This window comes from Carcharhinus amblyrhynchos, chromosome 25 (assembly GCF_965287045.1).
Source record: "Carcharhinus amblyrhynchos chromosome 25, sCarAmb.v2.hapA, whole genome shotgun sequence".
NCBI classification, from domain to species: domain Eukaryota; kingdom Metazoa; phylum Chordata; class Chondrichthyes; order Carcharhiniformes; family Carcharhinidae; genus Carcharhinus; species Carcharhinus amblyrhynchos.
Genome location: NC_137348.1, coordinates 44135516 through 44160371, shown reverse-complemented (window position 1 = coordinate 44160371; position 24856 = coordinate 44135516). Strand labels below are relative to the sequence as shown.

General features: G+C 46.1%; 2 protein-coding genes across 2 annotated transcripts in view; both read left to right on the top strand.

Moving 5' to 3' along the window:
• Positions 1-135: 135 nt before the first annotated feature.
• tmem141 (transmembrane protein 141) lies at positions 136-10562 on the top strand. Its single transcript, XM_080212242.1, has 5 exons — positions 136-216; positions 1053-1119; positions 1211-1294; positions 3593-3700; positions 8060-10562. Exons 1-5 carry the CDS (start codon positions 163-165, stop codon positions 8140-8142), a joined length of 396 nt encoding a protein of 131 aa, XP_080068368.1. The 5' UTR covers positions 136-162; the 3' UTR covers positions 8143-10562.
• A 749-nt stretch (positions 10563-11311) lies between these two features.
• The window catches only part of LOC145358354 (coiled-coil domain-containing protein 183-like), a 95222-nt gene continuing 81677 nt past the window's right edge, over positions 11312-24856 (top strand). The window contains exons 1-3 of the mRNA XM_080212311.1: positions 11312-11397; positions 16324-16445; positions 17230-17307. Coding sequence (XP_080068437.1) covers positions 11328-11397; positions 16324-16445; positions 17230-17307 — 270 coding nt within the window. The 5' untranslated portion in view covers positions 11312-11327. The remainder of the gene's footprint in view (positions 11398-16323; positions 16446-17229; positions 17308-24856) is intronic.

Genomic DNA, 24856 nt, shown 5'->3' with positions numbered 1-24856 from the left:
AATCCTGGGGGAACACTGAGGATGTGGCGGTAGGTCAGTGATGGGGGCTGCAGGTTGAGGATGTACCTGCCGGGCCCTGAAATCTCCATCCCCACCCCCGGGCCCCGCTCTGACCCGGATCTGAAATCCCCCGCTTCCGATTTTCCGGTTCCGGTTTCCGCAATGGTGAATCTGGGCCTGAGCCGCGTAGAGGAGGCGGTGGCGGCAAAACACCCGGTAAACCACCCCCTCCTCCGCCCTCCCCTCTCCCCCCCTCCCCCCCTCACCCTCATCTCCCCCCCTCACCCTCATCTCCCCCCTCACCCTCATCTCCCCCCCTCCCCCCCTCACCCTCATCTCCCCCCTCCCCCCTCACCCTCATCCCCCCTCCCCCCTCACCCTCATCTCTCACCCTCATCTCCCCCTCACCCTCATCTCCCCCTCATCTCCCCCCCTCACCCTCATCTCCCCCCCACCCTCATCTCCCCCCTCCCCCCCTCACTCTCATCTCCCCCCCTCACCCTCATCTCCCCCCTCACCCTCATCTCCCCCTCATCCCCCCCACCCTCATCCCCCCACCCCCATCCCCCCCCACCCCACTCCTCCCTCCCCACCCCACTCCTCCCTCCCCACCCCATCCCACCCCTCCCCACCCCACCCCATCCCACCCCCCCCTCATCCCCCACCCCCCCCTCATCCCCCCCCTCATCCCCCACCCCATCCCCCACCCCCCCCCCCCCCCTCATCCCCCACCCCCCCCCCCTCATCCCCCACCCCTCATCCCCCACCCCCCCCTCATCCCCCACCCCCCAAGCCCGGTCCCACCCAGCCCCTCCTGTCCAGTGACTATCTAACTCAGAGCTTTGTTCAGCTCTGAGAAAGGGTTGGCCCTATTCTTTCCCCACGGATGCTGTCAGACCTGCTGAGATTCTCCAGCATTTTCTGTTTGTACTTCAGTTTCCAGCATCCGCAGTATTTTGCCTTTACCTCTAATCAGGACGTTACCCAATTCTATGATCAGAATATTAACCGGGTTGGGTTGGAGCGTTATCTTTCTTTTCTTTATTCTGCAGGGTCTCCCGGAGTATGCTGCTTGCCAGTCACATGCATTTATGAAGGGGATTGGCACATTTGTATTAGGTAATGTGTGTAATTTCCATTGTTGAAGATGTAACCTTTTAGAGGCTCTGGTTTAATAGTTTTGCAATTTTCTTTTTAAAAAACTCTCCAGGTACCAGTGCTGCATTTGTTACGCAGAGGCTGCTGAATAAAAAGCTCCCTTTCCCATTGCAATGGAATATTTTGTTGTCAGTAGGTCAGTACATTTCTTAATGTTCTACCATGTTGCACAAGTTGTAAATTAACTTCTTGTAACACTAAATTTCTGACCTTTCTCTAGTCATCCCCTGTGAATGACATGTACAAAAGGAGAATAGTAATTTGTAACTCATCCTATATAATTACTCCAAATGAGCCTTACAGCTTTAAGAAGAAATTTGGCTTGTTCTGGTCAACAATGCAAGTTGAAGTTCTCTTCAATGCAATGCTGAGGCATCGTCTTTCAGATGAAAATTTTACTTCCATTTGCTTTCTGAGTTGGATTTTGATCCATGGCACTGTTTGAAGTTGAGTAAGGGAGTTCTTTGGTTTCTTGAGCTTCCTGCTCAACGTTTGTTCCTCAACCAACAACATTAAAGCTGATTATATGGTTGATATCTTATTGATATGCGGATCTTACTGAACACAAATTGGCTGCTGCATTTCCCACAATATAATACTAACTAGATTTCAAAAATATTGGCCGTAACAATACGGTAGCACAGTCGTTAGCATTGCTGCTTCACTGCGCCAGGGACCTGGGTTTGATTCCTGGCTCGGGTCACTGTCTGTGTGGAGTTTGCACATTCTTCTCATGTCTGTGTGGATTTCCTCCCACAGTCCAAAGATGTGTGGGTTACGTTGATTGGCCATGTTAAAATTGCCCCTTAGTGTCCTGAGATGTGTAGGTTAGAGGGATTAGTGGGTAAAATGTGTAGGGATATGGGGGTAGGACCTGGGTGGGTTTGTGGTCGGTGCAGACTTGATTGGCCAAATAGCCTCTTTCTGCACTGGAGTGTTTCTATGATTCTTTGAACATACTTTACCACATCACGAATTTGAGAAAGTCAATATAAAAATGTAAGTTTTTCTGTGATAAGAAACACTGGATGGGTGGTATAGGTGGACTGAAGATTGTCTGCCAGAAACTCACTGAAGCCAGATGGGGGTAAATGATCTGTTAATGTGTGTATTTGAAGATTGGCCAATTGGGTGGGTGACAAGGGGTCGCAAAAACCATATCCCAGCAATAGTCGGTGCCTTCATGATGTGAGGGTGAGCAAGAATTTGGCCTGAGATTTTCTCTGCAACGTAGTTACTTTCGCTAGTGCTTTGACAGGTGATGTGACCATTCACACTCTGCCCGTTCATAGAGTTACAAGCTTCACAGTTTGTTTCAACCTTCAATCCCTATAATAATCATCAAAAAATATTAAATTTAAGTAACAGCGGGTTGTTTTCATTGGTACAGGGAAGTCTGAAGGAGGACCCGATTGAGGTGTACAAACAGAGTGGATAGGGTGCAGCTGTTTCCCTTAGTTGAAGAGGCAATTATGAGGAGATACAAATTCCAGGCGTGGGGAAGGTGGTTTAGGGGGGAATGTGAGGAAACGCTTTTTTTTACCCAGAGGGTGGTGATGGTCTGGAATGAGCTGTCTGGGAGGATGATAAAGGTGGGGTGCCTCACATCCTTTAGAAAGTACCTGGATGAGCACTTGGCATGTCGTAACATCTAGGGCAATGGGCCAAAATGTTGGTAAATGGGATTTGATGAGAGTTCAGATGTTTCTTGCATGTCAGTGCAGACCCGATGGCTGAAGGGCCTCTTCTGCACTGTATAACTTTATGAACAGAATTCACAAAGTCAGAATTTCCCAAATAATTTCAGAGACAATGGAATACCTTTGACAGCTACTCATTTGTTTTTTGGGAAAATACAAACCAGTTTGAAAGTTCCCACAAACAGCAATTTGATAAATGACCAATATCCTATATTTAGGAATTTTGGTGGAGGGAGAGATGTTGAACAGCATGCTAGGACAATACCCCTGCTTTTCATGGCAGCAGAACGGCAGGAACCCCAGCAATGCTGCGCTGGAACTATAGTTTAAATATATGTTCAATATCCGGGGACAGTGTCTTGGAAACAAAGACATTGAACTGTGACTGACATTTGAGTTGTGTACAGTAGAAGTACCAGGCACACAACAGTCACGTATCAGCCACCCAGCCAATCCAGAACAGAAATCACCAAGTGTAATAATTTGCAGTAGTCAGGCCCAGGAGGTGATTTACCGGTTAGCTGATGAGAAAGGTTGTGGAGTGTGCAAAAAGTTTGATTCGTAGCAATTGGCTTTCATCTGATGATGATTGACAAAGTTTAAAGTAGTAACTGTCTTTTTTGATCTCAGTTAACCTGATTTGGCTATGTCCAATCCCTTCATCTCTAGACTGGGTTTTATTCATGATTGAGATATTATTTAGCACTTCACAATAACTGCTCCCTCTGATACAGTGACAGGGTCGTTGATGAGTTATGTAGTGACACGAATGGAGACACAGAAATGCTCAAACCTGTGGGTTTACCTCGAGACTGGAGCAATGCCACCGAAACCTGATAAAGGTGAGAATACCCAGGAAAGCATGTGAATGAACTTGTCTGTGTCAGTGTCTGAAACTGAAATATTGGCAAAGTTATCCCCACAGGGAGGAGAAGCAGAACATTTTGTTTGCTGAATGAAAATAAAGATGTTTCTGAACAAAAGTGAATCTGAGAGAGACTTGGATGCTACAGTGAGTGAAAGACTGGCTTTTTCTCTCTATGATGTATGTTTGAGACAAGGGAGGGAGAAACCAAAAACCTGCAGACTTACCAGTTTCATGTTGGTTTTGGCAAAGTTTCTTGAAACTAAAAATATTTGGACAAGTCTGAACTAATCAGAAAGTCAGTGTTGAGAAATGTTGGGTAGCTATGTCTGACTAATCCAGTGGAATGTTTCTGAATTCACATTACGGAGATAAGAATGTCATCTATGTGGTGTGTGGAAAATGCATTTGATAAGAATCTGCACAAGAGATAACCAAAATCAAAGTTCTTGAAATTCATAATGTAGTGAATTAGAAAAGTGTCAACTCGGTTCTCAGGTATAGATTCCCCCCTCCCCGTTACCATTAACAGACCCTCCATTTGTTTGCAATTTGGGCTGTAGGTAACATTTCCCATTGAGTAGTTTGGGCAGAAATAGATAAATGTCATTATTGCAATGATTTTGTACTTCTGATCTTACACTTTTTAGAATGGATGATGTTTTGAGATTCTGTTTGTGACACATTGAGGCAGAGTAGAACAAAGAACAACACAGCATGGGAAACAGGCCCTTCGGCCCAACGAGCCCATGCCGCCACTTTAACATTGTGCTTTTCCTCCTCCACCCTTGACCCATGTCTATGTTTATGGCACCCACATTGGAAACCAGATTGAGGGGAGAATAATTTAGGGACAATTTGTTACACCAGTCAGCCTAAGAGCACATCTTTGGGGTGTGGGAGGAAACCGGAGCACCCGGAGAAAACCCACACAGGCACGGGGAGAATGCGCAAACTCCCACAGACACCGGCCCAAATCCATGTATCTGCACAGCAAACAGTGATAGTCACTGAGCTGTCATGTTGCCCATCTGCTGGTCCAGTTTAAGCATACACAAACGACGTGAAGTACTAGGCTACTCTCGAAACATCTAAGAGCAGCCCACGCACGACCCACCGTGTGCATGCCCCTCGTTAGACAACAAGGTGGACCGACGCACCTGTGGAGTAAAAGAGAAAAGCATCAACACATGTAACAGTTGATTTCCAGGAACATCCCGAGGCTCCGATCCTTATTTAAAACAGTCTCCTATATCCCGCCATCCCTATTTCGCTCATGTGTCTATCTAAGTACACTTTAAACAAGTCCAGCATGCCTGCCTCCACCACCTTACTTGGCAGAGCATTCCATACCCCCACGACCCTCTGTGTGAAAAGCCTCCCTCTAGCATCCAAATTATACCTCGCCCCCCTCATCCTAAGCCCGTGGCCCCTCGTGATATTTGTCTCCAATCTAGGAAAAAACCTGCTACTGTTTACTCTATCTATACCCTTCATAATCTTATACACCTCTATTAGATCCCCCCCTCAATCTCCATCTTTCAAAGGAAAACAGCCCCAATTTACCCAATCTTTCCTCATAACCCAGTCCTTCTATACCAGGCAGCATCCTGGTAAACCTCCTCTGCACTCTCTCCAGGGTCTCCACGTCCTTCCGGTAGTAAGGTGACCAGAACTGGATGCAGTACTCCAAATGCGGTCTAACCAACGTTCTGTACAACTGCAGCATTAGACACCAGCTCTTGTACTCTATACTCCTTCCTATAAAAGCTTTCTTTGCAACCTTCTCCACCTGTTTTGCCACCTTCAAAGACTTGTGCACTTGCGGTCCCAGATCCCTCTGCATTTCTATACTCTTGATAGGTCTACCCTTTATCATATAATTCTGTATCTAACCCTGCACTGTATCTGCCCTGGGAGTGTTTGGTGGGGACAATGTAGAGAGAGCTTTACTCTATCTAACTCCATCCAGGGTCCAGGGACTGTTTGGGGGACAGAGTGCAAGGAGCTTTACTCTGGATCTAACTCTGTGCTGTACCTATCCTGGGAGTGTTTGATGAGGACAGTGTAGAAAGAACTTGACTCTATCTAACCCTCTGCTCTATCTGTCTAGGGACTGTTTGACAGTGTAGAGGGAACTTTACCTTGTTCGTAAGGCATTCTCTGTTGACCCTGGGATTATGTGACGTTTGCAATAGATTTTTTAAATTAATCCAGTCCCAGCAATTACAACATTCAACATGAGTAACCAAAAAAGCGACATGAGTAAAAAAAAAGCTGTCTAAAAGTTATTGTGGTCGAGCCTGGGCCTTATTCCTCATTGGAAAGTAGAGGTTTTTTTTGACTTGAAGGTTCGAATTGTTATAATTCCATTCTTTTGGGCAATTTCACAAACTTGTGGAAGTTGAGTTAAAGGAAATGTGAACTTCTTCAATTACCAAAACCAAGCTTCTGTAAGTATCTTCAGATCACAAGATTTGTTCACCCAGAGTTGAATCATGCTGACTGAGCTGTTAAGGTGGCACAGTGATTATGAATTCTCCCCATGTTTGGGTTTCTTCCGGGTGCTCTGCCTTCCTCCCACATTCCAAAAATGTTTGATTAGGTTAGGTGGATTAGCCATGGTAAATCATGAGGTTACAAGGATAGGGCAGAAGGAGGGGCCTGGGTGGGTGCTCTTTTGAAGAGTCAGTGCAGACTCAGTGGGTTCGATGGCCTCTTTCTGCATTGTAGGGATTCTGTGGGGGAATCAGAGGTGCTGATTGTGTGGATCACTGTGCAGCTATCAGGATTGGAATTTTATTTCCCTCTGCCTGATCAAGGAGCACCAAGGTCAGTTGCATCAGCCTTACCTGCAACAGCTAAGTCAGCATAAATCAGGAATACTGTACTATGTTCAATGTAATACAACAGTTGTGAGAAGTGGGGCAGAGTTCACCTGCTAACTGGGATTAGTGGTGAGGGTGGATAATCTCTGGTTGTGGGAGTGGGTAGCTCATCATCAGTACAAGTTAGTGCCTCTGGGAGATCACAAAGGGGGAAAAAACTAATAATCCTGTACAGCAATCTTGTAATTTCCGTAGCAAATCATCAGCCTTTAGTAACCCCCAAAGGGCCTATGCACAGGGGGGCCTTTGATTTCAGTTTATCTTTAAGGCAATGCACAGAAGCACCAGAGAGAAGATTAGAAATGTTTTATGCAGCAGGTTATGGAGATCCAGAATGCACTGCCTTGAAAGTAATTTTTAAAACATAATTGTTTACCGAAATGTAGGGAATGTAAGAATTAGGAGTAGGCCATTCAGCTCTTCAACCCTTCTCCACCACTCAGTAAGATCATAGCTGATCTGATTATGTACTCAATTCCCTGTCTGCACCTTCCCCTTCCCCTTAACTCTTGACTCCCACTCCCTTGTCAATCAAACATCTCTTTAATTCAGCCTTGAATGTATTCAGTGACCCAGCCCCCATTGCTGGCTGGGTCAAACACACACAATCCTCCATTGAAATTCCTTTTCCTCTCCACCTTAAATGGAACATCCTCTATTGTGAAACCGTCCTTTAGTTCTAGATTTCCCCCAGGGGAGGAAATATACTCCCAGCATTTACCTTGTCAAACCCCCACCTCCTATGTTTCATTAGATCACCCCTCATTCTTCTAAACTCCAATGAGTACAAGCCCAACCTGTTAACTTGTCCACCTAACCTCATGCCAAGAATCAGTCTAGTAAATCTCTGAACTGCTCCCAATGCAAATATACCCCTCTTTACATAAGGAGGTTAAAAGTTCATGTAGCGCTGGAGGTGTGGTCTCTCCAAAACTCTGTACAGTTTTAGTAAGACTTTAATACTGTACTCCCTTTACAAAAAGGTGAACGTTCTATTTGTCTTCCTAACTTCATGCTGTACCTGCATGCTGATTTTTTTTTTTGTGATTCGTGTTTGAGAACAGCTACATCCTCTGTACACAGCATTCTGCAGTCTCTCCACTTAAATTATTTGTTTTCCTATTCTTCCTGTCAAAGTTGACAATCTCACATTTTCGCACATTACACCCCATTCCTCCCCACCCCCCCCCCCTCACTGAACCTATCATTGATTCTTTATATCCTCATAACTTGCATTCCTAACTGTCTTTGTATCATCAGCTAATTTGGATACAGTACATCTTGTTCCTCACCCAAGTCATTAATATCGATTGTAAACGGTTGAAGCCTTGGCACTGATCTCCGTGACACTCCTAGTATTGCTTAACTCGTTTAAAGAGCTGACCCTGGCTGGATGAGTCAAATGATGATCTGTGCTGTATGGTTCTATAATTCTGTTCTGTTTGCAGGTATGAAGAATCAGAAGACTGATTCTGCGGAAAACACTGAGACTGGAGGAAAGAAAACTCAGTATGGAGATGTCATGGATTAAATGCTATGTTGACTTGTTATACTTCAGTTTTTTTGAGCAATGTTCAGGAGCAGAAAATGTTCCCTGTGCCACACCAGCTCAAGCTCTGCATAGTTTTTATTTCACTTTCATTCCTGTCCTTCTATTTCTCCTTTCCTGAAGATGTTGACTCATGTTTTGGTAATTAGTCAGGGTTCAAAATACATAAAGCCAAGGAATGAATTCACCCTGGAAAATTCCCCCAAAAATCCTGGAAAATTTAATCACTGAGGCATTCACGCTGGAAAGATCAAGAAACAGGACAGAGATTTAAAGTCATTGACAACAGGATAGTGACCAGAGGAAAACCTTTCAAAAACAGCAAATGCTTAGGATCTGGAATGCACTGTCTGAGAGTGTGGTGGAGACAGATTCACACAGCGAGTGGTTAGGATCTGGAATGTACTGTCTGAGAGTGTGGTGGAGACAGATTCAGACAGCGAGTGGTTAGGATCTGGAATGCACTGTCTGTGTGTGTGGTGGAGACAGATTCAGACAGCGAGTGGTTAGGATCTGGAATGTACTGTCTGAGAGTGTGGTGGAGACAGATTCACACAGCGAGTGGTTAGGATCTGGAATGCACTGTCTGTGTGTGTGGTGGAGACAGATTCACACAGCGAGTGGTTAGGATCTGGAATGTACTGTCTGAGAGTGTGGTGGAGACAGATTCACACAGTGAGTGGTTAGGATCTGGAATGTACTGTCCGTGTGTGTGGTGGAGACAGATTCACACAGCGAGTGGTTAGGATCTGGAATGCATTGTCTGAGAGTGTGGTGGAGACAGATTCACACAGCGAGTGGTTAGGATCTGGAATGCACTGTCAGAGTGGTGGAGACATTCTCAAAGTGAGTGCTTAGAGTCTGATGTGTACTGTCTTTGAGAATGGAGAATGAAAATTTAATTGTGACTTTCAAAAAAAAATTAATTCTTTGAAGAGAAACACTTTGTAGGGTTACAGAGAAACATGGGGAAATAGAACTGAGTAAATTGCACTTCCAGGGAGAGCTAGCATAAATACAACAAGCCAAATAGCTGGTTTGTGTGCTGTCATCATTCTATAATTCTAAACAGCTGGCTCTAATTTGAGGATTATATCTCCTCACTACTGGTTCCCTCACTGAAGTAAGTTTATAGAATCCCTACAGTACAAAAGGAGGCCATACAACCCATTGAGTCTGCACCAACTCTCCTGACAGACATTTCCAACATCTTAACTAGGCCCTCACGCACATTTACTGCACTAATCCCCTTAATCTACACATCCTGGGACAGTTAAGGGGCAATTTAGCATGGTCAGTTCACCTACCCTGCAACCAGAACATCCTAACAACCTAAATATATTTAAGTCACGGGTAGATAGGTTTCCGATAGACAGGAGAATTAAGGATTATGGGGAGAAAGTGGAACTGATCCACTTCAGATCAGCCATGATCTTATTGAATGGCGGGGCAGGCTCGAAGGGCTAGATGGCCTACTCCTGCTCCTATTTCTTATGTTCTTATCTGGATGAAACCCACATAGACACGTAGAGAACATTCAAACCCCACACTGACACAAACTTCACACAGTCCATCCAAGGTTGGAATTGAATGTGGGCCTCTGGTGCTGTGAGGCAGCAGTGCTAACCACTTTGCCACCCAAATGGTAGTAGTTTTTCGTTATGCTATTAAATAATTTAATCAGTTTGATCATCTTCAAACTCGATGGAATACTGCCCAAATATATGCAACTTGTCCATAAGTCCTGGTATCTTTTTGGTGAATCTGCATTGTACCTACTCCAAGACTAAAGAGGGTATGAGCTCCCTTTCCTGTGACTGTAGGACTGATTAAGGTTAGAAAAGTGTCCAGAGAAGCTGACATGCAAGAAGTATGTTAACCAATATAGATGGTACAGTGTATACCAAAAATATTTATTTACAGAATAAACAAGGAGAGCAAGATAAGACTGCAGATGTGGAAATCAATTGTTTCCTGTGGACAGTAGATCCCTACATGAGAATTGTATAAACTATTTTGAGGTAACTATGGATATGAAGTACTGTAGCAAAGTGCTGACCCGAGCAACCATGAAGAGATAAAGGATGAAACTTACAATCAAAAGTACAAACCAGACACAATCTCTGGCCTAAACAATGGAAAATAGAGCAGTGCTGCATTTACATCATGACAAGGGTATACAAAAAGTGAGTATACTAATGTAAGGAGGTGCAGTTTAGACATAAAACATTAGAGATTTATCTCAGAATTTTTCACTGTTGGGCTAACCTAATTTATTTTGAACATGGGATTTCCACATTTGCTACGATATATCAATGTAAGATAGGAAAGAAAAATCTTGTATTTTCTAATAAAAGTTGCTGATACTGGATTCGTTCATTAATAAAATTAATTGGAGTGACTTTAAGCAAAACTGATTGCTGCATTCAATGGGTGCAATTTTACCAAAACAATCTGAAGTATGGGCAGGAGTGTTCGACGCTGGTCTTTTGGGCAAGTTTGGCATAACACTCTTTGGGCACTCTGGTGTAGCCTGAGTATAGAGGGAGATCTCACAACACCAGGTTAAGGTCCAGTGAGTTTGTTTGAGATGGACCCACGAGCTTTCGGGGCACTGTTCCTTTGTCAGGTGAGGGGAAACCTGCGTTCGGGGGACTTGTGGGTTTGCTAGCAGGTGAACTTGTTGGATTTAACCTGGTGTTGTGAAACTTCTTACTGTGTTTACCCGCTCCAGAGCTTAACCCTCCAGAGCCCTGCCCTGGAAACCACCCTCGCCCCGCCCCGGAGCTCCACCCCATGGAACCCCTCCCAAGCCCCGCCCCGGAGCTCCACCCCACGGAACCCTGCCTCCGCCCAAGCTCTGCCCTAGAGCGCCATCCTGCAGAACTCCACCCTTGAAGCCCTGCCTCGGAGCTCCACCCGCTAAACCCAGTCCGGGAGCTCCAGCCCACGGAAACCTGCTCCACCCTGCGGAACGCCGAGCCCCGCCCTGTCGCGCTTCTATTGGTGGCTGGGTGATTGTGCGCTCACAATGCGGGCTGTGTGAGGCGGCGCGTGGGTATAAAAGGCGCTGGAAGGCGCCGGTCTTGTTAGTCAGCCTGTGGTAACGGAGCGGCTGGTTAGAGTTTGTGTGTGATAGAGAGCAGCTTACTGTAGTCTGTGTGAAGATGGAGTGTTTCAAACAATGGAACAGCCGCGACCAGATCATGCAATTGCGGAACAAAATCTACCTGGAAGGTAACTGGCTCCCTGAGGGGGCCCTGTGCTGTGATGAGGTGAAATCACAGCCTGGAGACATCAGCGCTAACAAGCCCCAACACCCCCCCACCCCAGTACACCCCCCCAACACAGTACACCCCCCTCCACACCCCAACACCCCCCCCACCCCAGTACACCCCCCCAACACAGTACACCCCCCTCCACCCCCCACCCCAGTACACCCCCCACCCCAGTACACCCCCCTCCACACCCCAACGCCCCCCTCACCCCAGTACACCCCCCCCAACACAGTACACCCCCACCCCAGTACACCCCCCACCACAGTACACCCCCCACCCCAGTACACCCCCCTCCACACCCCAATGCCCCCCCCACCCCAGTACACCCCCCCAACACAGTACACCCCCCTCCACCCCCCACCCCAGTACACCCCCCTCCACACCCCCAACGCCCCCCTCACCCCAGTACACCCCCCCAACACGCTCCACCCCCCCAACACGCCCCCCCACCCCAGTACGCCCCCTCCACCCCCCCAACACACCCCCCACCCCAGTACGCCCCCCTCCCCAACACACTCCCCACCCCAGTACCCCCCCTCCGCCCCAGTACACCCCCCACCCAGTAAACACCCCCTCCACCCCCCCACCCTCAACATCCCCCCCAACACACTCCTCACCCCGGTACACCCCCCTCCACCCCCCAACACACTCCCCACCCCAGTATACCCCCCAACACCCCCCCCAACACACTCCTCCCCCCAACACACTCCTCCCCCCAACACACTCCTCCCCCCAACACACTCCTCCCCCCAACACACTCCTCCCCCCAACACACTCCTCCCCCCAACACACTCCTCCCCCCAACACACTCCTCCCCCCAGTTCTCCCACCCCACCCCAGTTCATCCCCCCCCCGCCAGCACACGCCCCTCCACCCATCCCAGTGCACCCACTACCCCCTCCCCACCCCTGTACACCCCCTTCCCACCCCTGTACACCCCCTCCTCCCCTTCTGGGCACACCCACCCCCCAGCATACCCCCCACCCCAATATATCCCTTCCCACCCCCCCCTCACTCCGGGCACACCCCCCACCCCAGTATATCCCTCCCCCCGGCACACCCCCTCCTCCCCTCCCCCTTCCCCCTCCACCCCCCACTCTGGCACACCCTCTCCTCCCCCCCCAGGCACACCCCCCGCACCCCAGAATGCCCCCCTCCACCTGCCGGCACGCCCCATGGCACCCCACCCCCCCAGCCCTCTGTCCGACACACGCCGCCCCCAGCACACTTCCTTGCACGCCCCCCCCAATCACTCCGAGGCATCCCTGGCTCCGACTCGCCCCAAGGCTTCCCTCCCTCACGTGCAACATTCTCTGGCACTGGCTTGTTTGCACGAGCTCCTGGAAAAATCATATTTAAAATTTGACAGAAAAATGGTCTGATAGCATCTATAGGGAGAGAATAGAGCCAATGTTTTGAGTTGGACGACCCTTTTTTCAGACTCTGGTATCTGCAATATTTTGCTTTTGCTTAAACATTTGTCTGTCTTTGGACTCCTCTCCAAATTTTTTGTCAGTATTTAGTTCCTTAATTTTTAGCTCTCCTGAGATATCCACAAAGCAATGGAATTATTGGACAATGGCTGAAAGTTTAGTTTATGATTGCCAACATGTTTCTGAGCCCTCACATTGTGTATCTGGAGGCCAAACCTCCTCTGAAGTTTTATCCTGAGACTTGAAGGACCCAAACTCTGTCACCACAAGGAAGTACAGCTGAGGGTTTATCATTGAAGCGGCTGTACACTGACAGAGAAACACACGTTTGGCTTTCTCTTTCACATTGCTGCTTATCAGTGGTGTAGACTAAAATTAGAAACAAACTAGCACACAAAAGTGGAAAGCATGCTCGCTCTTCTACATAGACATTCACGGCGACTGTTGGAAACATTTGCTGAGCTAAAGCCATTAATGGCTTTTGAAACCCAGCCAAGCATTCATAAGGGATACAGCTATCATTATAGAAGCTTCCCACCTCAAACTGACAACACAATGATGTCCATTCCCATTTCAAACCTGTCAGTTAATGGAACAGACCAGGTATAGAGATTTTTTTTCCTCAACTTCCAAAAGCAGGGTTTTTAAACAGCCACACCTGTCAGTTAATTTAAATCTCAAACTTGGGCAGCAGAATCTGACAGGTGGACTTTTTTTTAACAACGTGAATACACTTATTGCATTTTTTGAAAAAGGGCAATAATGAAATTACATAGTGCTGGTCAACGTAAGGGCTACATACTTTTGCAGGACAGCACTATGCACACACCAAACCTGCCTGACTATATAAAAGTGATGCATTGTCTGATTTCTCAGTGGTTATCCTAGTTGCATTAATTGCAAAAATCAGTGGGTCTCAGCTGCTCACCATTGCCCAATAACTGTTTGAAAAGTGTGGGTGAGGACAGGATATGACTTGTGGGCTGGGTGGAATGGGTGTTTGAGTTGTGGTTCAAGTTGAGACACGCTAACAAAGTGAAGCCATTAAGGATCACTGTTAACTAAGTATTCTTTATTCCTTGATATTAACTTTCAAACATGGGTGGCACAGAGGTTAGCACTACTGTCTCACAGTACCAGGGGCCCAGGTTCAATTCCAGCCTCAGGTGACTGTTTGTGTGGTGCGTGCACATTCTCCCCGTGTCTACGTGGGTTTCCTCCAGGTGCTCCGGTTTCCTCCCATGGTCTAAAGATGTATGGGTTATGTGGATTGGCCATGCTAAATTGGCCCTTAGTGTCAGGGTGGTTAGCATGGTAAATAAGTGGGGTTACGGGGATAGGGCCTGGGTGGGATTGTGGTTGATGCAGACTCAATGGGCCAAATGGCCTCCTTCTGCAATGTAGGAATTCTATAAAACATGCCACTGGCAGGGAGTGTTCCCCATCTATCACCAACTCATGAAAAACCCAAGGCAGTCTGCTCAGTTTCCTGGCTGGAAGTGCACTGACCGCCAGCATAATCTCGAATCACACACTGTCACTAACCCCTCACTCTCTGCTGGTCATCTGCTGTCCATTTAAAACAAACTCACTCCTCACTCTTTGCTGCTCACATCCTATATTCAAACCTCCATTACCCCAGTTTCAAGCTCAGGTTTAACACACAGTTTAATTCCTCTCTCTCAATCTGGACAAATGTGAGGTGATGCATTTTGGTAGATCCAATTCAGGTGGGAACTATAAAATAAATGGCAGACCCATCAGGAGCATAAACACACATCTGGGCTTGTAGGTTCACAGATCCTCAAAAGATGGCAGCTCAGGTGGAAAAGGGGGTGAAGAAAGTATATAGCATAGAACATTCCAGCGCAGTACAGGCCCTTCGGCCCTCGATGTTGCGCCGACCAGTGGAACCAATCTAATGACCCTCTAACCTAAACTATTCCAATGTTATCTATTTGCCTATCCACTGACCATTTGAACACCCTTAAAGTTGGCGAGTCCACAACTGCTGCAGGCAGGGTATTCCACACCCTTACTACCCTCTGAGTAAAGAACCTACCTCTGACATCCGTCCTATGATTATCACCCCTCAATTTAAAGCTATGTCCCCTCCTGTTAGCCATCACCATCTGAGGGAAAAAGGCTCTCACTGTCCACCCTATCCAATCCTCTGATCATCTTGTATGCCTCAATTAGGTCACCTCTTAACCTTCTTCTCTCTAACAAAAACAGCCTCAAGTCCCTCAGCCTTTCCTCATAAGGTCTTCCCTCCATACCAGGCAACATCCTGGTAAACCTCTGCACCCTTTCCAATGCCTCCACATCCTTCCTATAACGCGGCGACCAGAACTGTACGCAATACTCCAAGTGCGGCCACACCAGAGTTTTGTACAGCTGCAACGTGATCTCACAGCTCCGAAATTCAAACCCTCTACCAATAAAAAGCTAACACACCATATGCCTTCTTAACACGCTTATCAACCTGGATGTCAACTTTCAGGGAGCTATGCACCTATAAACCAAGATCTCTCTGCTCATCGATGCGGCCAAGAATCCTTCCATTAGCCCAATACTCTGTAATCCTGTTACTCTTTCCAAAGTGAATCACCTCACACTTTTCCGTATTAAACTCCATTTGCCACCTCTCAGCCCAGCTCCGCAGCTTATCTATGTAAAAAGCCTGACAACACCAGGTTTAAGTCCAACCGATTTATTTGATAGTAAACTCACTAGCTTTTGAGGTTTCCCTCTTCGTCAGGTGAATGGAGTGTTCTGGCCTCAGACAGAGCATATAAAGCACAGACAGTTTGTAAACTGAGTTTAACCTCGAAAGCTTGTGAGTTTACTATCAAATAAATTGGTTGGACTTAAACGTGGTGTTGTCAGACTTCTTACTGTGTTTACCCCAGTGCAACGCCGGCATCTCCACATCATGAGGGTGTTTTTTACAGAGGTTGGTGGTGGCCAGGAATGCACTGCCAAGTGAGGTGGTTGAGGTAGATACGTTAGTGACATTCAAGATTTATCTAGATAAACACGAAACACAGACAGGGAATAGAGGGAAACAGGCGGTTGGTCTAGATAGAACAATGTGATCGGTGCAGGTTTGGCAGGTTGAAGGGCCTATTCCTGTGCTTTGTTCTTTTGTTCTTTGTCTCCTGAATACACTGTGTGCCATTAAACACATATTATAACATCAATCTCTCCTGCTTCTAGTTAACTTACACAATTGCCATTGTATTTCTTAGTCTTGTGTTAGTTTTTTGATGCCCATTCACTGTGAGGGTGCAATGCCTTGTGAGCAAAGCAGAATTGTCTGATTTATTAAAGTGTAGTATTTGATGAGTATTAGATTAACCTTTATGCTTCACGTTATTATGGGGTAGACCATTCTAGATTTCTCCACATTTGTTGAGATGATCCATTTGAACTGTTGAATTGATTTTCAGAGAAATACAAGAATGCTTATTACCAAACAGCAGAGAAAGAGATAGCACAAAATGCCGAGAAAATCGGGCAAATGCGCAAGGATGTGATGCAGGAGACGATCAAGTTCCAAAAAGCTGATCGGGTGAGTTAAATAGGTACATAGACCTTTTAGGAAGAGGAAAAGGTGATGACATTCAGCAACTGCCCCTTTTGTACTAAATCAATCCCACCTACCCACTTTCTCCTCATCTTCCTGAATCCCACCTATCCACTCTCTCCCATGTCCCTCAGTCCCACCTACACACGCTCTCCCCGTATCCTTCAATCCCATCTAGACATCTCCCTCTCATATCTCTCATTCCACTTGCCCTAAGGAAGATCCTCACCACAACACTTCAATCAAAGAAAATTCCCTTTGCCCTACGCTGTGTCTTTTGCCATTTCTCTATCCATGTTACAGGCAGGAAAAAGAACCCTGTCATGCCTAACCATTCCAGTCAATCATCGCTACCACTGTCACATGAGGGTAGTGTTTCCCGGTTCCTCTGTGATGGTATCGTCTGGTTCAGTGCACCAAACTAAATTTCCCCAACTGCCCTGCTTACCTTCTCATACTTGTCAAGTTTCTATCTAGGAGAGATACTGGACTCGATTCCCCAGGCTGACTGTTCGGTTGGGACAATGAACTAGGCAAAGGTATGAGCTTATGAACTCAGTGTTGCAGTGTGCTGTTAAAGACATAAGCAGCACAATGAAATGATTCCAATGCTGTGACGTGGGGGACTGAAAGTATTTGGAGTATTTAATAGCATATCTGTGGGTTTTTCCATTTTTAATGATAGTGAATCTTTGCTATGTTTGGTAAGTTTGAGGCAGTTTTAAGCATGTGCCTGCTGTTTATCTCACTCCGTCTACTTTTCCCACAGGTAGTTGAGAACATAATTGCTCGAGAATGTGAAGATCGAAAGGATTTGAAACTGTGCTTAGCAAAAGCAACTATAGAGGTATTTAAAGCCAATAATCTGATTCCACACACTAGTGCAGATGTGCAGTTGTTCTGATGACAATTCAAAGACTATACTCTGAGGGTAGGGCCTGCCTTGCAAGGTGTACAGTTTGGAGAAGAGGGCGCGTGGGAAGGGGGTGGTTACTGGTGCTCCTTGTCACTGTTGCAGTGAGTATTTAGGAAAGTGGAATAATTGAGAATAAGGCACAATGAAATGATTCGGGGGGGGGGGTTAGCAGGATTGATGGGCCGAATGGCCTTATGTACTGAAGGGATTCTACGATCCTGAGGTGCTATAATGACTCTCCACTTTCCCCATTTCAATCTGTACGCGCACTGAATCATGCAACAGTCAATCTCCTCGTTATACCTGTAAATAGATATGTAAATACTCCCATTCCCTGCTCCTTCCATTAAATCTTTGCATTTCAGCTATCTATCCAATCCAATTCTCCTGTCACTTGTTGTGAGGTAACATTGAGGGAACAGAGTCTCATCATTTCAGGAATTTTCAGATTAGTATTTAGTTTTGGGTTCAATTTGTTTTGCCAGCATCTCTCATGGTTGGTGCTAACAAAGGTCGATACTTGTATGGAAATGTTAACAATGCTAAAATCATGCCTGGTTGTCATTTTACAAATTTACCATGGAACATAAAGGACACTGTGGAGAAGTTATATAGACCATGAAAAGTGACCAGAGCCAAATTCAGGGGAGAGGTATGTACCCCAATCAACTGTCAGTACTCTCCCACAATACTCACCTGATCCTTGTGTGCACTAGTTTAACAATGTTAAATATCTGGGACTGTTGTGATGTGTCAGTATTTTTCAGTTGATTGGAAGTATTGATAAGACCGGGTTGCACTATATTTCCTTCTCGGTTTTGCTTTCTGCCTCAGTACATATGCAGAAACTAAAGGGTAAACCAAGAGAGTTGGCAGATTGTGTTTGTGATTCAGTAAACTGCAGCAAACTTTGACACGAAGCGATTTCTGCGCACAGGCTCTCACTGCAAGTCTTCAACCTTCAGTGCTGAGACAAGACACACGATGGTCAAATTGAGGACATTTCACTTTAGGGAAGGGGAGGGAGATGGGGAGGGGAGGGGGAGGTATGGAAGAGGAACCAACAAGAACTAAAATCACCAAACGCTGGAAATGCTGAGGAGGTCTGGCATCAGACAAACAAGAGTGAATATTTCAAGTCAAAGATTCAGGTTTCAGAGATTTTCCAAAGATTGGTTTTAGTATATCACTCAGACCTTTTAGTACATCACTCAGAAGGTGGTGGGTGAGTGGAATCGGCTGCCGTCAGTGGTGGTGGAGGTGAACTCGTTGGGGTCTTTTAAGAGACTTCTGGGTGAGAACATGGGATTTAATGGGATTGAGGGTTATAGATAGGCCTGGTAGGTATAGATATAATCAGCGCAACTTGTGGGCTGAAGGGCCTGTTTGTGCTGTAGTGTTGTATGTTCTATATGGGCAAGGCCAGTGGTAAATGTTGCCCATCTCTATTTGCCAATGAGGAAGTGTCGGTGTTCAGATTTCCGAATCTGATCAGCGGGCCAGCTACATTAAATGCCGCAGCTCCTCCCGTTTCATAGGTTGGCTCAATTTATGATGCTCTGAGAATCTCTTGACAGCATCATTCCTCCAGCTTTCATTGGGAATCACTGAAGTATTGGTTAGGAGTCAAAGCAAGCTTGCTGCAAGTGTCTGGGAGTGATCACCGTGTCATCAGCCAAAAACTTTCCAAAGAAGCCGGTGAGAGGGTTTACCTGTCTCTCTGGCATGCTGAGGATAGGAGAGAGTTTCTGGGTGATGCTGAGGTGCAGTGCAGGTTTTGTGCCAGTGTGCAGTAGCTCCCTCTCGTGGTGCTTCCCTGGATGCTTGATCTGTTCAGAACATTTCTTCACGGCTCATAACATCACTCTTCTCCAGTATCAGGGCAACCTGAAATTCCTCAGAAGTTTTCCAATCTTTTGGAAATCTCCGGAATTCCCTCGGGACGTGCGCACTAGGGCTGAGAGGAATTAGCGTGCTGCTGAAAAATAGGCTGTATGGAAAATTTAATACTCATCAGCGTTCCACATCATTTCACAAAGGTACAGGTGGCATGCTAAATGCTTCTGAATCACTGACTTTTCGCTACTTTGACAAGAGATTGTTTGCTGCCAGCTTCTGTAATTTTTAAGTTATCCAATTAATATTTCGTTGCGATTTTGAAAATGTATTATTTCATTAGTAGTTTGTACATGAGTGATGTGCTTTCAAATGAAGTTAAGTATTTGGTGAGATGGTGCAAAATTACTGTCACATTGTGCAGGTGCAGACTGGACAGAGAGTCTTTCACCTGCGGTTCAGTAAGTGATTACAGGTGATAGTGCCGCAAGTGGATCATCACAGCGACATCTGAAAACTAGAACCAGACTCTATTACAATAGAAACCGTGCAAGAATTGTTAATTCTACTGGTCAAATATTGTCCGTTACAATGGTGGAGTCAAGTGTTTATGGTGTTCTGTGATAGAACTTTGCCAATATCAGTGAATGCTTCAAGACTGCTCAAATTCTGAGCAGATTTAATTAATTTGTTCATTTGGAGCATAAACATTGTGCTAGTGAGATGCAAAAATGGCAATAACTGAGGGCATGGATTCAAGTCGGTGGTCTTAGGATTAAGCAGGAATTCAGGAGGATTCCTTTTTCTAAGATCATTTCTATCCTTTTGAAATATAGGAGTTAGGAGCAGCAGTTGGCCATTCGGCCCTTGAAGTCTGCTCCACCATTCAATACGATCATGACTAATCCTCTATCTTAATGCCATTTTCCTCCTCTCTCTCTCTCATTCCCATGACACCCATAAAGAATGGAAATCTATCTATTTCCTTCTTAAATATATTTAGTGATTTGGCCTGCACAGCTTCCTGTAGTAGATATTTCTCCTCATCTCCTATGGCCTACCCCGTATCCTGGGGCTGTGACCCCTTGTTCTAGAACCTCCAACCAGAGCAAACAATATTCCTGCATCCAGTCCATCCAGCCCTGTCAGTATTTTATACATTTCAGTTAGGTCCCCTCTCATTCTTCTAAATTCTAGTGAATACAGGCTCAGTCAACCCATACCCTTCTTGTGTGTCAAACCTGTCACCCCAGGAATCAGTCTTCACTGCATTCTCTCTATGGTAAGTATGTCCTTTCTTAGGTAAGGGGACCAAAACTGTACACAATACTCCAGGTCTCACCAAGGCCCTGTACATCTGCAGTAATCATGATGTGGGTATGCCGGCGTTGGACTGGCGTAAACACAGTAAAAAGTCTGACAACACCAGGTTTTAGTCCAACCGATTTATTTGATAATAGACTCACAAGCTTTCGAGGTTTCCCTCTTCGTCAGGTGAATGGAGAGTTCTGGCCTCAGACAGAGCATATAAAGCACAGACAGTTTAGGGATTACTGATTAGAATGCGAATCCTTACACCTAACCTGCTGTTCAAGACCTGAAGTGGCTGACAATGTGTGTGGAAGGAGCACTGATCACAGGTTAAAGAGATGTGTATTGTCCACTTTGGTAGGAAGGACTATTACTTACGTGGAGAAAAACTGCAGCATGCGACGGTGCAGAGGGACCTTGGGGTCCTTGTGCATGAGTCGCAAAAACCCAGCTTGCAGGTGCAGCAGGTGGTCAGGAAGGCGAATGGGATGCTGGCCTTCATAGCAAGGGGGATTGAATATAAAAGTAGGGAGGTCTTGCTGCAGCTGTATAGGGCATTGGTGAGGCCGCAGCTGGAGTACTGTGTGCAGTTTTGGGCGCCGTACTTATGCAAGGATATTTTGGCCTTGGAGGGAGTGCAGAGGAGGTTTACTAGGCTGATGCCGGAGTTGAGGGGGTTGAGCTATGAGGAGAGGCTGAATAAACTAGGCTTGTACTCGTTAGAGTTTAGAAGAATGAGGGGAGATCTCATTGAGACGTATAAGATGATGAATGGGATGGATAGGATAGAGGTGGAGAGACTCTTCCCGCTCAGAAAGGACAGTAGGACTAGGGGGCACAGCCTCAAGATAAAGGGGGGGGCGGTTTAGAACGGAGTTGAGGAAGAACTTCTTCACTCAAAGGGTGGTGAATCTCTGGAATTCTCTGCCTGTTGAAGTGGTGGAGGCTACCTCGCTAAATATTTTTAAGAAGAGGGTTGATGGGTTTTTGATAAGAGAGGGGATTAAGGGTTATGGGGAGAGAGCGGGAAAGTGGAACTGAGCCACGACAGATCAGCCATGATCTTATTGAATGGCAGGGCAGGCTCGAAGGGCCAGATGGCCTACTCCTGCTCCTATTTCTTATGTTCTTATGTTCTTATTATGTCTCCAGACAGTACAGTAAGTGAGGTTTTGCAAACCCAGGCAAGTCACGGGGATTACAGATAGTGCGACATGAACCCAAGATCCCTGTTGAGACCGTCCTCATGTGTGCGGAACTTGGCTATCAGTCTCTGTTCAGCGACTCTGCGCTGTCGTGTGTCGTGAAGGCCGCCTTGGAGAATGCTTACCCGAAGGTCAGAAGCTGAATGCCTGTGACCACTGAAGTGTTCGCCAACAGGAAGGGAACAGTCTTGCCTGGTGATTGTCGAGCGATGTTCATTCATCCGTTGTCGTAGCGTCTGCATGGTCTCCCCAATGTACCATGCTTCGGGACATCCTTTCTTGCAACGTATCAGGTAGACAATGTTGGCCGAGTTGCAAGAGTATTTACCATGTACCTGGTGGATGGTATTCTCACGTGTGATGATGGTATCCATGTCGATGATCCGGCATGTCTTGCAGAGGTTGCTGTGGCAGGGTTGTGTGGAATTGTGGTCACTGTTCTCCTGAAGACTGGGTAGTTTGCTGCGAGCAATGGTCTGTTTGAGGTTGTGTGGTTGTCTGAAGGCAAGAAGTGGGGGTGTGGGGATAGCCCTGGCGAGATGCTCGTCTTCATCAATGATATGTTGAAGACTCCGGAGAAGATGTCGTAGCTTCTCCGCTCCGGTGAAGTACTGGACGACGAAGGGGACTCTGTCCACTGTGTCCCGTGTTTGCCTTCTGAGGAGATCGCCACAGCGAAAAACCGCACCGATCTCCTCAGAAGGCAAACACGGGACACAGTGGACAGAGTCCCCTTCGTCGTCCAATACTTCCCTGGAGCGGAGAAGCTACGACATCTTCTCCGGAGTCTTCAACATATCATTGATGAAGACGAACATCTCGCCAGGGCTATCCCCACACCCCCACTTCTTGCCTTCAGACAACCACACAACCTCAAACAGACCATTGTTCGCAGCAAACTACCCAGTCTTCAGGAGAACAGTGACCACAATTCCACACAACCCTGCCACAGCAACCTCTGCAAGACATGCCGGATCATCGACATGGATACCATCATCACACGTGAGAATACCATCCACCAGGTACATGGTAAATACTCTTGCAACTCGGCCAACATTGTCTACCTGATACGTTGCAAGAAAGGATGTCCCGAAGCATGGTACATTGGGGAGACCATGCAGACGCTACGACAACGGATGAATGAACATCGCTCGACAATCACCAGGCAAGACTGTTCCCTTCCTGTTGGCGAACACTTCAGTGGTCACGGGCATTCAGCCTCTGACCTTCGGGTAAGCATTCTCCAAGGCGGCCTTCACGACACACGACAGCGCAGAGTCGCTGAACAGAGACTGATAGCCAAGTTCCGCACACATGAGGACGGTCTCAACAGGGATCTTGGGTTCATGTCGCACTATCTGTAATCCCCGTGACTTGCCTGGGTTTGCAAAACCTCACTTACTGTACTGTCTGGAGACAATACACATCTCTGTAACCTGTGATCAGTGCTCCTTCCACTCACATTGTCAGCCATTTCAGGTCTTGAACAGCAGGTTAGGTGTAAGGATTCGCATTCTAATCAGTAATCTCTAAACTGTCTGTGCTTTATATGCTCTGTCTGAGGCCAGAACTCTCCATTCACCTGACGAAGAGGGAAACCTCGAAAGCTTGTGAGTCTATTATCAAATAAATCGGTTGGACTAAAACCTGGTGTTGTCAGACTTTTTACTGCATCTGCAGTAAGACATCCCTGCTCCTGTGCTAATGTTCTCTCACCATGAGGGCCAACATAACATTTCCCTTCCTAACTGTACCTGCATGTTAGCTTTCAGTGATTGATGTACAAGGACCTCCAGGTCCCTTTGGATATCAGCATCTCCCAATCTATCACTATTTAAATAATACGCTGCCATTCTGTTTCTCCGTCCAAAGTGGATAACTTAATTTCTCCACATTATATTGCACATTCTATCCAAGACTCCCACAATTTCATTCACTTCACTTAAATCCTGTCTTGCCTTCCTTTTTCCCAAAGAAAATAATTCCAACTTATTTGTAGAAAAATACTCTAAATGCTGGACGTTTGAAATAAGACAGAAAATGGTGGGACTGCTCAGCAGATCTGGGAGCGTTGGTGGAAAGGAACAGAGTCGATGTTTAAGGTTTGATCCAAATTTCAGATGCAACATTATTAACCTGAAATGTTGATATTACATCTGTCCTCAGATCCAGCCTGTCCAATCTTTCCTCCACTGACATTCTCCATTCTTGGTAACATCCTCATTGTTGAAGCTTTTCTTCAGAGATTAAGCATTAAGGGAGGATTTCCCTTCCTAATAATGGCTCAGCTGATACAAAGACTTGCAGAGACAGTATCCTGGTTAAAGACATTCCTTTATTTCCCAGGCCTGGTTCACCACACAACAAGGGAGAGCGGTTTTGGTGGTGATCCAAGTCCCTCTAAAATACATCACTTTCAATATTACAATTATACAGTTTTCAAAAGGCACTTTTCTGTCCTCTGCTTACTCTAATCTCTAAACTGCCTGTGCTTTATATGCTCTGTCTGAGGCCAGAACTCTCCATTCACCTGACGAAGAGGGAAATCTCGAAAGTCTATTATCAAATAAATCGTTTGGACTAAAACCTGGTGTTGTCAGACTTTTTACTCTGCTTACTCCAGCAGGATGTGAGCCCATCATTATTAGGATCGGTTATTCACCAATAACACTTACTCTCTGACAGCATGGGACTATGTGAGTTCATTGACTTTAAAAGCTTTTCTCACAGCCTCCTAACATTCTTTAGACTTCCCCTTATCTTGTGTAATGTATGGTCTCTTAATTTGGCCTGTCTTGAGGACTCTAGCAGTCCGTGGAAGATCACCTATAGACACTGATAAGAATTGCTTTTTTTCGTTCACTCAGGAGCTGTATTGCTCTGAAGAGTGTGGTTCTTTTTACTTAACTAAGTCCCATCATGCCTAAGAGCATTGTGCCATTGACCAAAGTATATGCTTTAATACAGAATATTCGGAAATAGATGTCTAAATTCTCTTATACAAACAGGTACCTTGAAAAGACATATTCCAAGCATTTTGTGACTTCACTCTAAATTAATCTACTTTGATTCATTCGTCTTTTAGTTCCAGGTTATTCTGAAGCCCCTCTTACACTCATAAACCCCCG

Bases quoted from the DNA above. Each gene is read 5' to 3' on its own strand.
- tmem141 (XM_080212242.1), top strand. From the start codon at position 163: ATGGTGAATCTGGGCCTGAGCCGCGTAGAGGAGGCGGTGGCGGCAAAA. The intron at 1,295-3,592 runs GTCAGTACATTT...CCTCTGATACAG, and splicing joins GAATATTTTGTTGTCAGTAG to TGACAGGGTCGTTGATGAGT. The intron at 3,701-8,059 runs GTGAGAATACCC...TTCTGTTTGCAG, and splicing joins GCCACCGAAACCTGATAAAG to GTATGAAGAATCAGAAGACT.